Source organism: Delphinus delphis, chromosome 18 (assembly GCF_949987515.2).
Source record: "Delphinus delphis chromosome 18, mDelDel1.2, whole genome shotgun sequence".
Lineage (NCBI taxonomy): Eukaryota > Metazoa > Chordata > Mammalia > Artiodactyla > Delphinidae > Delphinus > Delphinus delphis.
In genome coordinates this window covers 47,066,480-47,080,713 of record NC_082700.1, presented here as the reverse complement: position 1 = coordinate 47,080,713, position 14,234 = coordinate 47,066,480, and the positions used below count along the sequence as shown (strand labels likewise).

Below are 14,234 nucleotides of genomic sequence, written 5' to 3'. Positions count from 1 at the left end.
GCATCCTGCTTTTAGAGACATTAAAATATTAAAATATTCATCTTAGAATCAATGAACTGTGGTGTATCGCATTTCAAATAAACAATACAGTGTATTCATATGAACAGATCTCAGATCCTCCGTGTCAAGTGAACAAAAGTCAAGTGTAGAACACTTTGCAGAATGATGTGAACAGCATATTATTTATTTGTCTCTTAAAAAACACCAAACAATATAATGAGTTTCCATGAATGCAGATATATATCAGTAAGCATGATTTAAAAGAATTGGAAGAATTTAAAGAAAGCTGATGATAGAGGTTTTCCCTGAGAGGAGAAGGGACCAGGATAATGATAGAAGGGGGGGAGGGGTATCTTTATCTGTTGAGTTCAGGTTTTTCAAGGATTGATTTATTAATAGAAAGGAATTTAAAAAAGCATCAAAGCATGGAAAACCTGGAAGAAAGTAATGTCAAAGTATTAATAGTGGTAAATTTTTTATAGTAGGAATATGGGTGATTTCTTTTTTGTAGTGTATTTCACTGTAATTTTCAAGAACTTCATGAATAACTAAAGAAGATGAGTCATGCTCTTCATTTCTATCTCAATCAAAAGACATTAAGGTTGGAAGAAGTACATGTTAATCAGTTACCTGACATTACAAACTAATCCTGTTTTTCTACTGTGGCATTAAGGTTAAACAATGTAAAAGTCAGGGCCAAATTTCATGGTTAAAACTTTTTTTCATAATGTGGTACAGCTAATCTTTCAATACAGTGAACTTTATTCCTCACCGTGAAAAACCACCAACGAGAAAAGTCAAATGTCAGGTGCATTTTACAGAGCTGAAATAGCTTGTCATGAGTCATGTTACTAATGTACTGATGTCATTTCTTTCAACCCAACCTTACTTGTTTTGAAATTACGTTGTGATTTTACACGATTGTATATGTTGTCACATGCAATTCAGACCCTCGTGTTACTTATTAAATGCATTCATTTTGTCATTTGTCTATGGCAGGTCTTCCTAAAATATGCTCTGTAAGTGTCTTCACAAGTTCAAAACTTTGAGGGATAGTTTTAACACCACCAGATTATTTCTTTTGATGATGGGGATCTACTCACTCACCACTGCTTTCATTTAGTTTTTGTTCTTGTCATTTTGTTGTTATTTTAAGCATGTCTTTCTCTCCCTAAGAGTGTTTCCTCAAAAATAGGTCTAGCTGCCTGCCTTCAAGTTTAAGAAATGAAATGTGTCCCAGAAGGTGACAGCGGGAAATGTGGACATGGGACCTTGAGTCTGTATGAAGCTGCAGGCTATGCGCCTCAGGTGTCATGGCAATGGAACCAAACAGAGTGCTGTATTGCTCACCATTTAAATCTTTTTCTTTTTCCAGTTCAATCTCACCATTTAGTATTGAGAGCACAAGACGCCAGAGAAGGTCTGAATCCCCAGACTCCAGAAAACGGCGTATCCACAGATGTGATTTTGAGGGATGCAACAAAGTGTACACAAAAAGTTCTCACCTGAAGGCTCATCGAAGGACACATACAGGTACAGCTCTGCAGGGCGTCTCACCTGAGGGTCGCTGAGAGTCCAGAAAGGGCCAGCTGCTTGGCTTTGGAGCCATGAGTGTGCTGGAATGTTCTGTGCTCACCCCTCACATGTGCATCATATGTTCCTTTCCGAGTGGAGTACATTCCCTCTCTCAGTTGAAAAAAGGCCTAAGTCTTCGTGAAGTTTCGCAAGCAAAGAAGTATTTCTTTTGTGTCTTAAGGACTTTTAAAATAATAGTACGAACACGGTGGTCTAGTCTTTTTCATAATCAGCGTTGCCACTTAATCGTTGTCTAGTTATTAGGTTTTAAAATGTCCACATAACATACCAACCAAACAAGCTGAACAAAATCATTCTCTTAAAGTTATCGTTTTCACCACCACTTAGATCATGTTTTTCTCCCCTTGATCTCATCCCCCAAATAACCAAACAGATAACCCCCCCCCCAAAAAATGAAATAAGATTGACATATACATAGCACTGTGGGGAGTTTAAAGCAATACTTCCACATGATTCCATTTGATTCTCACTGGTATTTTTTTGTATAAGGAGAGGATTTTTCGTATTCACAGTTTGCAAAGAAGGAAATTGAGATCACAAGTGATCCGCTGACTTTGTCACCATCCATTCACCCATGCACCTACCCAGGAAAGAAGCCAGTGACTCTTCACTTAGCTCCCTACCCACCCCATCAATCCTCTACCCTGTGTGTCCCTCACCTGGCATCCCCTGGCTTCCTTGGCTTCTGGATCCCATTGGGTACCATCAATGGGGGGCTCTGGGAAGAGACCAAAGGTGGAAGGAGAGACCCCCAATTACAGAACTTTTTGGTCAGAAAAGTGACTGGTGACTGGAATGTGTGAACCTCAAAGAAGCAGAGAGAAGAGAGAAATTCATTCACACTCATTCCTGGTAGCAACGTGCTATAGAGCCAGTAACTACCCTCGACAGGAGTCAGCCTCCAGCACCTGCCTCTATCTGGGAGCTTCACGTGTAACAGACTCCTGTGGGGCTGCGTAAATCGTGCTCCCATCTCAGATACATTGAGACGACCACACTGTATAAACTGTTTCTCAGCTGAGGTAGCAAAATCATTGAAATCGTCATTCTCTGCCATTTATTGAGTCATGTGCTTATATCAGATTATTTGAAAGCTGCTTTACAGAGACTTTCATGACTCTGATCGTTAAGATGGGACATCTTTTTGTGTGTGTGATGAAGTTATAGCATGGGATGCTTGCCTGAAGTCAGAAAAGCTTTATAGAATCTGAAGTTTACCTCTGCTTATATAATACATTAATACTATTACCGTTTCTAAGGGAATTCAACGCAGTGTGAAAACTGTCGCTTCCATCTTTCCTCCCTATCCCCTGTCCTCATCCCTTTTCTACATAATTCCAAATTCTTTCCTCTCCATTGATCCAGAGCTTTCCCAGGAGAGGTTTTCATCTATTTCTTCGGCACTATTTCTTTTTTTTTTTTTTTCGGTACGCGGGCCTCTCACTGTTGTGGCCTCTCCCGTTGCGTCGGCATTATTTTTGAATCAATTTTCTTTCTTTCTTTTTTTTTTTTTTTGGATCTGAAAAATTAAGTCATTTAGTATTCAAGTTAAGTTTTTATTGAAGTTAGTTGATTTATAATGTTGTGTTAGTTTCAGGTGTACAGCAAAGTGATTCTGTTTGACATACACATATACCTTTTTTTTTTTTCAGATTCTTTTCCCTTAAAGGTTATTACAAAATATTGAGTATAGTTCCCTTGCTATATAGTAGGTCCTTGTTGGTTATCTATTTTATATAGAATACTGTGTCTTCGATTTTCTCATTAAGGCCAAGAATGCATATAGAGACATGAAAGTTGAATAAGCATGTTTCATCTATCAGTAGACAGTGAACACAAATCAGAGGACTAAGTATGATCAGCTCATATTACTGACTTCTTATGGGAGCATTTCAGTTAAAGGAAAAAAAGAATGACCTTTCTTCAGTGAATCCTTGTATATTTTGAGTTACTTCTGTTTTCCTTGAACTTTCCAAAATACTTATTATCCCCATTTTCACATAGGTACCCTCTATTTCATTTATGCAAGTGATGAACAGTGAAAGAGAGGAAAAGTTTTAATGGGGTACTATTAAAGGATTGAATGTTATGGCATGATAGGATTGCATCTTATAGGTTTTAATATAGATTGTGAAAGTGGGGGAGATGTGATGTGTGCATTATAATTCAAAGCAATATAAACCTTTAATGCTGAAGCAGAAGTAATTAGTTTGGCTTATTAATAAGATGAAATCATCGACTCCTAGGGTCCGAATGGACCTTATATGTCACCAAGTCTAGTTGGTTTCCTAGTTAGAGGGATCCTTGGGTGTCATCTTTCACAGAGACCCAGTCCCTATACTATGCAGTATTCTGCACACTTAACATATTTTTTCTTTCATTTGATCCACACAATAACCAGTGTCATTACCTCCTTGGTATGAGTGTGACTCCCGGTCAAGTATTATTTCCCATCTCTCCTTAAATGCCTCGCGTGACAGAGAGCTTTTTCTTGTGCAAGACAAGTTGGGTGACATTTCTGAGGGCGGAGTCCTCGTCTCTTACAGCATTGAATTGTCTCGGATGGCGTTGTTTGGCTCCCGTTGTCTCGTTGTCCAAGGGAATCGCTCGAGCCATCACAGTGTAAATTTCACTTCCGGCACCCTGGTGCTCTTCTCAGCACTGTCATGAACGGCTGGTATCTTCATCTCTCCAAACTAGACACCCGCTGTTCTCTCAGCCACGTTTTCCTATATGCCAACATAGCACAGTATCTTTTAACGTTTTCGCACCACAAATTGAGGGAAGAGCTCTTGTTAATGGACGTCTCTTAAGAGACATAAAGATGATGATAAGTCTTTTAGCAGTTGACTCTGTTAGGTCATCTAAATCAAAAACTGCTGAAAACTGGATCTTCCCATCCCCTGTACCTATAACGGATTTCTTTTCAACTTAAACGCACAGTGTTGTATTTGTTATTGAACCTGTCCCTCAGATGATGGCTCCCTTGGGAATAGTGGGTTTCCCATCACTGAGGTGTTTTGCCCCAGGCTGGGTGACCTCTTGTGGGAGATACAGGACAGAGTCATTACTATGGGGGCTGCACATACCCTTTCAAGTCTGGGAAATAATTATACTGCATCCATTTTATTGACTTGGGCTCATTATTCTAATAAATTGAAAAGATTTTGGAGCGCTCCCTGCCCACCTTGCTTTTACTTTTTTAGCTTTCTCCTTCAGCTTCTCCATTTTTCCAAGTACTAAGTAGAACAGGTTCAAGGAAAAAGCCCTGAGATGTGATGTTGGAGACTTCCATCCAAGTGGTTCTTAATTTATTTACTTATAGCTAAGAATCCACTTAGTTGTCCTACTCCAATCCATGTTTCTTGATCTCGCAGCTGCATCCGAAAGTCCTTGTGAAATTCCTGCTTCAAACCCAGATATGCCAAATTCATCCGTCCACTTAGCAGAGAAATACTTACTCTGCTCAAGGCAGAGTCTCCTAAACTACCAGTCAAATAACAGTACTTTCAAAAAGAAAGAAAGAAATTTGCTTGATTTGCTGTCACTGGTTCAAAGTGAGCCCATACTGGTTTCTGATTTATAATTACACGCAAGATTTCATAACTTCGGGTTCAAAGTAAAATCAACACTAGTTCTATAGGGATTCGGGTTGACTTGTTTGATTTTAATAAATATCTTCTTAGCCTTACCTTTGCTTCAGGCATATTGCGTAAGTTATTTGTGTGTGACCAGTAATAATGAATGTGAAGTTTGGGATTATAACAGATGACTTACGAGAACTATACACGCGATGGGAGGTGAGCAAGGGACAAGAAGACACTTTCTTTGAGAAAGTCACGTTAATTCTACCTTTAACACTTGATCTTTTGTGCTTTATTAGTACATGATCAGTCATCTGTTTAGGACTTATACGTACAGTAAATTAAACATATTTGTAGGAGCGTGAAAGAGGATCATTTCCTATATATTAACAAGGAATTTAGAGTAAAAAAAAAAAAAGACATGCTGAAGAGTACCTTTTAAAAATAATTAACTATCGTTTCATAAATATGCAGTTTAGATAATAACATACAGGTTTGACCAAATATTTTTAAATGCCTACTAACACCTGTCTGTAGTAAGTTGTTTAAGTCACTTTCAATAGAAGGAAAAAAATATATCTCGGTCATCGCATCCGCCCCTTTGTCAGCAGGTACGTTGTTCCTACTCACTGGTCTAAATTGTATGTTTCCTCTGCATGAAGCAGTGTGCAGTGTATTTAAATGAATATGCAGTGTACTGAAATTAAAGGTCATTTAAATCTGTGCTAAACATAACTACTATGTATTAATACAATGAGTTTCCCTCACTTTAAGAATTTCATTACTTATTAAGTGATCTAAATATGAATTTTAGAAAAAATGGTTTTATGAGTTTGATATTGCTGTTTAGAATTCTTATTACTTTCTAAAAATGTATGCCATTGTGTTTTCTAAAATGCAGTTCAAGCCAATAACGCTCAGGCACCAGTGATTCTTACAACCACTAGATGGCGCACTACAACCAGATGTTGGGTCTAGTCTAAGAGGGTCCAAGGAAGAGTCAGCTAGAACCCTCTAGTGGTACGTTTGACAGGGCGTGATGATCACTGCTCTGCAGAATATTATAATTTAATGATGAACAAGGAAAACGGCAAGATAAAGATTTAAAACCAGATTTTTAAATAAGTAGTTTTGACCTATAAAAATGTTGTTTCAGATGAATCTGAATTTGAAAATTTCAACTTGGTATCCTGCTCTCTAATAAATCTGAGGCTCATTTAGCCAATCTTGTCTAATAATCACTTGAATTCATATGAAAACAATACACCAAAGTTCTAAAAGTTAGTAAATATAGAGCAGCCACGTTTCTTATGTCTGGCTTTAGCAAAAATAATTCATGTCTGAATTTTACACATCAAGGAAGTTAACTCATGGATGCTTTAAAAATTTTAACCAATTTTTATTTAAACGTCTCTAAAATATGTCCTTCCCTACCTTTACAAATGAAAGAGATGATGTATTATTTAGCCCTTCCCTTGAGGAATGAAGACTTTGTAACTAATATCACGTGCTATAATTAACATCAGATAATGACTATGCGTGCGCGCGCGCACACACATACACCCCAGTCCAAAATGCTTGTGGATTCCATGCTTTTTCCCTTTCTTTCTTGTCTCATTACTTCTCATTGCTATTCCTATATTTCTTGCTTCTAATTTGACATCTTATTTTATTGGATGAGATTCTGAAATGATTTGATGATATCCTACAAAGAAAATCATGAGCTATGTGACAGCTGTGCATCTTGGTGGCCTTTTGTTCACAAGTCTTGGGGTTGCTAGATCTTACCTTCAGGCGATGGGGTGCTACTTATACTTTCACATCTATCTTCATTAATTAAATAACTCGTTCCATATAAAGCTCCACGTCAGACCCTCTGTCTAGATTCATTGTTAGATAAAGCATAGGGCTTAGCGATGCCAGGATAATGAATCACTGAAGAACAAACTGACGTTTTTCAGGTAAAAATCCTCTGCAAATAAGCTGTTTGCGGATCTTGGCCAGAGAGCTCACAGATACGCTCCATATTGGTAACTGTGAAGAAATAGGAAACTATCATAGAAATAGCACTAAATTTGAAGTCAGGCGACAGAAATTTGCCTGTGGCCCCTAACTGGCTTGTGAGCTTAGACAAGCTACTTAACTCAGTGTATCTCAGGTTTCCTATTTTTTTAACTTTGAACATAAATATAGCAAGTTGTTGCATAATTACCACAGGGGGCCTCATTGTTATATCCCCAGTGAATACAGTGACTAACACATTGTAAGGACCCAATCATTATTTGTTGAATTGAAATTGTGTATGCCTGGATATTGATGTGGATATATGTTATTAATATGAGCAGTAGGTTCAAGGCAAAAAAGTTTGGATAATTTAATGTATCGTCACAATCAGCTGTAATTATATAATCTCTTTACTTCAGACTCAACCAATTTAATATTTATATAATGCAGAAAAAGTTGGAGTAAAAGTATTATTTTATCAGCCCTTTGTCATCATTTTTATAATGATAGTATAAATAATCTTTTTAGGAACGTATTTTAAATACTTAGTAAAACGTAGTCTTTTATTTGAAAGGACCTATTCATAGACAGATTCAACAAGACAGATATTTATTGATCATTTTCCATGTCTAAGGCACTATAGATTTTTCTTGAAAAAGGCAGAAAGAGGCAGAACCCCCATCTTCAATGAACTTCTCCATAAGTGTACTAGGTAAGATGCATTGAACAGTCACAACGAAGGCCAGGTCTACAAAGTCATATAATAAAGATACAAGCAGAATAACAAAAGAACACCATGGGCATTGTCTGTTATGGCCAGAGAATTTGGGGACACGTTTCTAAGCTGGGCATGCAAGGCCCTTCTCATCTGACTCCTTTTCATCCGTCAAACCTCATTTGCTGACCCCGTCCCAATTTCCCCCATTCCCCACCCACGCAAATGAAGCAGCCTCCAGACATGCCCAGCTGTATGGAGTTCACTTGTATGTTCTTGCACCTACCTGAAATGGCCTGCCTGGGCACCTCCATTCTTACTTCTTGAGTTGGTAAACTCCTATTTACTTTTGGAAACTGCCTCAGTGTCACCTTGTCTGTGAAGCTCTCTGACCACCCTCCTTCCCTGGGCAGGTAGAATTTTTTTCCTCCGTGACCCTGGAACACTTGGACGTTTCCTTGTTGCAGCAGCACAGTGGGCAGAGAGGAAAGCATGTGGGAAACAGTGGAGCAGTAGAGACAGGAGGGCATGGCATCTGCTTGGACGTGAGGGCAGGGGAAGGGGAGACTTTGAAGACATCTGGGGTGCATGGTTAGGAGGAAGGAATGCTGTGAACAGACATGGAGACCAGCAGTGAGAGAGAACTGATATTTCCTGAGGACCTGCCAAGTCCCAGGCACAGTGCCCCGCTCTGCTAGTGCTTTACATATTTTAATCGCATCTGTAAATCCCCTGGAAGGTTAGAGCACTTGTCCACTGTCATGGAATGAACAAGGAAGGAGTGGAGCTGTGATGCAGACTCCGGTTTCTCTAGAACCTGTGCTGCTGTCATTACACCTGGTCTCAGACAAGTTTGCTAATAACCTGCCAGTCTCTCCCACTAGGGCCACACTCCATGCAGGTCTAGCTAGCGGTTCCTACCTGTTTAGAGTTGGTCATTAAGGTACTTGGAAGTATCAAGATAGCTAGTGATTGGTAAATGGCCTATTTTTAAGGATTTTCATCATAATGTGAACTGATCTTTTTTTGTTTGTTTTTTGGTTTTTTTCGGCCATGCTGTGTGACTTGCGGGATCTTAGTTCCCTGACCGGGGATCAAACCTGGGACCCCTGCAGTGGAAGCATGGAGTCCTAACCACTGGACCACCAGGGAATTCCCAGTCTTTCTTGAAAGTCGACTAAAGTTTTGCTTTGTTAGAAAGCCAGTGAGAAGACTGGCTTTCTAACAGGAGCATTAATAATTAAACTGGAGGTAGCAGGACATAAGACAGGAAAACAGAGCAGTAGATGTTGGTATTGGTGAAAGGTGGTGAAACTCTAAAAAGAGGCAGACCATCTTCATGGAGATGAACTGGAGGGGACATTTGGAAGGCAGAACTGGCAAATGTAATAATCGGGTTGGGGCAGGTAGAAAATAACCGATAGGAAAGAGTCCAAGAAATCTCGCCAACTGGAGAGATGTACGACTTGATACCTGAGTAGATGGGCTTGTCTTTTTTCCAGATATCAAAATAGAAGGAGGAACATGTCTCATCTAAGTGGTAGTTGCTGAATAACGTTTTGGTCACATGGGGTTGCTTTCGGGCTGCCAACTGGAAATGTTGTCTCCCCTTCCATGGTGCTTGGGAGAGAGACGGAGGTGTAGACACTTGGGAATCTTTCCCTTATAAGTTGTGGTAGAAGCTGTGGAAACCAAGGAGAACCTATGCAAGTGAGAAGATGTCAAAGCCCAAATCTCAGTAAATATTTATGTCAGCGTCCCCAGCCTTTTTGGCACCAGGGACTGGTTTCGAGGAAGATAATTTTTCCACGGACCAGGGCGGGGGATGTTTTGGGGATGATTCAAGCACATTACACTTATTGTGCACTTTATTTCTATTATTATTACATTGTAATATATAATGAAATAATTACACAACTCACCATAATGCCGACAGGAGGCGGGGCTCAGGCAGTAATGCGAGGGATGGGGAGCGGCTCTAAATACAGAGGAAGCTTTGCTCGCTCTCCCACCACGCACCTCCCGCTGTGTGTCCTGGTTCCTAACAGGCCACGGACCAGTACTGGTTGGGGGTTGGGGGCCCCTCATTTATGTGACAGGTAAAGGAAGGCGTCTACAAAAGAAACTGAGGAAAAGGTAACCAGAACCAGGAAGATAAACGTTGTCCCTACATAGAAATATAAACTCAGCCACATAGAGTATTATCCTTAGACCTTGAACTTTTTACTTCCAGTAAAGTACATTTTAATTATAGGGTATTTTTTTTATTTTTTTTTTGCGGTACGCGGGCCTCTCACTGTTGTGGCCTCTCCCGTTGCGGAGCACAGGCTCCGGACGCTCAGGCTCAGCGGCCATGGCTCACGGGCCCAGCCGCCCCGCGGCATGTGGCATCTTCCCAGACCGGGGCACGAACCCGCGTCCCCTGCATCAGCAGGCTGACTCTCAACCACTGCGCCACCAGGGAAGCCCTATAAGGTATTTTTAACTTCATTTACATTTGATTTCTAGAGGAGAGAGGCTAGCCTCTGGGTTAACACAGTGTTTGTCCTGTGAGTACTAGCTCATATTCTGTCAGTCTGCTTGGCCAGTTCTGACTGGATATCTTGGTTTACGAAAGCAGTGATTTAAGGTGTTGAGAGGCATTGTAGGGTAGTGGTTAGGACTGTCGACTCCCTGGCTTGAAATCCCCCCTCCATCCACCACATACTAACTCTGGGTGAAGTGGGGTTGGTTACAGCAACTACAGTTAGGGTCGAAGTTAAATGAGTTCAGATCCATAAAACTCTTAGAGCTAAGTGTGGTAGATGGAAGACGCTATATGCTGTAGCAAATATTATTTTCATCAAAGAAATCCACTATAAAATTGCATGAAAAAAAAGACCCACTTGGTCTTGTTTACACATAATGAAAAGGAGAATTAATTCAGTCCAGACAGTTCCATAGGGCAGATACTAACATACTGATCACTTGTTTGATTGAATTGACAAGACCAAACGGATCAAACAAATTATAGAATATATTGGTCTACTTGGCCTATAAAGGAGTTGTATACTTAAAACCTTAGAAAAAATCAGGATCAGGATCGGCATCCATTTTACCTGCAAATCTTAATTCCTTCCTTAAAAATAACAAATGGGGCTTCCCTGGTGGCGCAGTGGTTGAGAGTCCGCCTGCCGATGCGGGGGACACGGGTTCGTGCCCCGGTCCGGGAGGATCTCACATGCCGCGGAGCGGCTGGGCCCATGAGCCATGGCTGCTGAGCCTGAGCATCCGGAGCCTGTGCTCCGCAACGGGAGAGGCCACAGCAGTGAGAGGCCCGCGTACCACCAAAAAAAAAAAAAAAAAAAAAGCCAAATGGGATTTATTTTTAACTTTATGTTATTTATATTTCTTAGCAGAAACAGAAAAACATTGAACTTCATAACTATAGAATTCAGTATCCTTTATTGAGCACCTGTCATTTGCCAGGCACATGGCATGTGTATTTCTAAGTTTCACAGTGGGAACAGTGTTCCCATTTTACAGACGGGGAACAGAGTTTCAGAAAGCTTAACTCTCTAGCCTGAGATCCAGTCGCAGATTGGAGACTGAGCCTCATTTGACCGTGCATTCCGCTTGATTTCAAAGCCTGTGCTGTTTTCTGCCCCCTTAACACCAGCAAGAAGGAAGGCAGCCTTGTCTACCCCTGGACAAGTCAAGGGCCTTGTAATCTCAGCTCTAGGTTTCTGTTTCCTCATTTTCAAAGGACCTAATTTCCTTCCAGATCTAAAATTCTGTGAACTTTTATGAACTAATGTAACAGAAACCAGAAAACAAGATAGGAATCTTGATTCTGGGTTTTTTTTTCCCCTCATATGCAAATACCATTCCTCAAGTGAAACAGATTGTCACAGCAAATATGTTGAGCCTTGAGTGTAATGAAGCTCATTTGTCAGTGTCTGGGGCCCCTGACTTTATAAAAGTTAAACAGGGACACATTTCAGAAATGCACTTCTGAACTGAAGAAAATGCCTATGTTTCCTGTTGCCAAAGGTGTTTTTTTTTTTTTTTTTTTTTTTCGGTTGCTTGAGAAAATAATAGAGAGAAGCTGATGTGAGGACATGGGCGTTTTGTTTGACGGGGAGCTTTTGCAAACTGCACATTCCTTTTCTGTTGTTGCTCACACGTCATTTTAATATGAAAGGGCACCTGTCTTTTGTCTCAGGACACATTTACCTTTCAGCGTTTCAGATGGTGAAATGGGAGGTACCCGAAAAAGTTATTTTTGTTTCCTGGGTTTTGGGAATCCATTCAATACCTGATGTTTTCTTTAGACTTTATTATGCCTTCTGCTGGGTAAATGTCATGGAAATGCACTGAGTGACTCTTAATCCTTTTCTTTAACCAAAATTGAAAGAGGCAGCAGTTCTCATAATAAATCAGTTTCTTGACTGTTTCAAGAAAAAAAACCTGATGAGAGTTTTCATTTTCCCAGGATACTTAATTAGAATACTAGAATACTATTTAAATAATGCCTGTGAATACACACACACACACACACACACACACACACGCGCGCGCGCCAGTGTGCATATAAAACTGTTTCTAACATGAACCCCAAATGAGGACTTAAAAAGAGTGTTTTCGAACAAAAATTAACAAACCCTCTTTTTTTGGTATGTTCTCTTTTTAATCCTTGCAGGACTCTTTCACTTTAGAATAGGAGGGCTTGCTATTAGTTTCAGTTAACATTTTTCTTTTTCAGAGGTTTCATAGTTTAGTTCAGGTTTTATAAAGACCTGAAAGAGGACAGATTGTGCTGAAAAATGGTCAAAAGGTGGAAGTGGCTTACGGGTTTTTCATGGGACATAGAGACCTTCACTTCAGAATTGAAAGTCTAAAAGTTAATAACTACACTCCAAGGTGAGTGTAGTGTTAAGCTACCAATTACCCAGCTCAGGTCCTTTGATTTTTTCCTGTACATTAGCAACTTGATGTCTCGACTTAATCACTTACTAAGACTTATTGGTAAGGACATATACCACACCATTCCCTATCATTTTTTTATTTCACAGGATTAATATAAGAAACAAAAATCAAAGGTGATCTAATGGTGGAGTCAAAACTTCTGATTATTTTGAAAAATATTTAAATACATTTTCAAAGACTTTGCTACTGAGGATTCTAAGTGTATTTGTGGGTTAGACCAAACAAAAAAGGTGGGCATGCTTTTTTTATTTTTAGCTTATTTCTAGTGAAAACAGTGTTGAATAACACATTTGCAGAATTCTAATTCAAATGACCGTTAAGGACCGTTCACTATTCCTGAAGAAATCACTGGAAATAGTGTTTACTGTCACCCCCATTCAGCCTGACACAGAGCAGCTGTGCACAATAGCTGCGCAGACCCTGGGAGTTGCTTGACTCCTATTAGTGTCCAAGCCAACTCTTTCCATAGGAAAATGTTCATGGAAAATTCACCTACCGTTCTGTCCTCACCACTGACTTTTTAAACTTTAAAGTGAGCTTTCTGTTTTCTAGCAAGATTTAAAGGAAAGAAGGGGGGATGGAGGAAGGATTCTGTCTGTTCTTTATTATATCCTTTCAGGGCTTATTTATACGTATTACAGTGTATCTTACAAACTTATTTATCATCTTAATTAGTTTTTACTCACATCATAAAGTTGGTGTCTCTTATCTTAATTTGTTTATAAGATTGTACCCTTTAAATAGCTTCAAAGCACAAGCATAAACTATAACGTTCAGTTTTAACATAATGTAGTAGCCACTAGCATTGTTCTTGTATCCACTTCTAAAACTTAACTAGTCCAGTGAGAGAACTTATTGACTTTTTTTAATGAAATGCTAGGCACTAGGTGGATATAATGGAAACCGAGGTCCCTCTTGAGGGAGGGGCAGAAGCCTGCTCTCTGCCTCGTCCAAGCAGCCATGTCATCTCCATAGAGTGGAGCCACCCCTATAGCTCAGCCTCTAGCTGTGAAGAGAGATTTGAAGATCTTATTTTCTTTTTTCCCCTCTTCTTTCTTCTGAGTATGGAGAGAGAATACCCAAACTCTGGTTTTATTCATGAGGAAATGGGGGCAAGAAATATTATACAAGAAATATTTGGGGATATTAAAAAGAAAGCATATATTTTTGTAAGAAAAGCTTCAAGGAAAACTCATCGATCACTCAGATAATTAAGTTTATTATTTTCTGATATAGGTCCCCCCTCCCCCCACCCCCAGATGAGAATGTGTTCATTCTTTTTTACGTGCCTTCATTCATCACTTAGCCCCTAATGGTTTATAAGCTTATGTATCATTTTCACTGGTTTTACTCATGAAGTAGGGACG

General features: G+C 39.7%; 1 protein-coding gene across 2 annotated transcripts in view; it reads left to right on the top strand.

The window, feature by feature from the left end:
• The window catches only part of KLF12 (KLF transcription factor 12), a 449,177-nt gene that overhangs the window by 422,434 nt on the left and 12,509 nt on the right, over window positions 1–14,234 (top strand). For both annotated transcript variants that reach the window (XM_059995628.1, XM_059995629.1), the window contains exon 7: window positions 1,376–1,533. In XM_059995628.1, coding sequence (XP_059851611.1) covers window positions 1,376–1,533 — 158 coding nt within the window. The remainder of the gene's footprint in view (window positions 1–1,375; window positions 1,534–14,234) is intronic.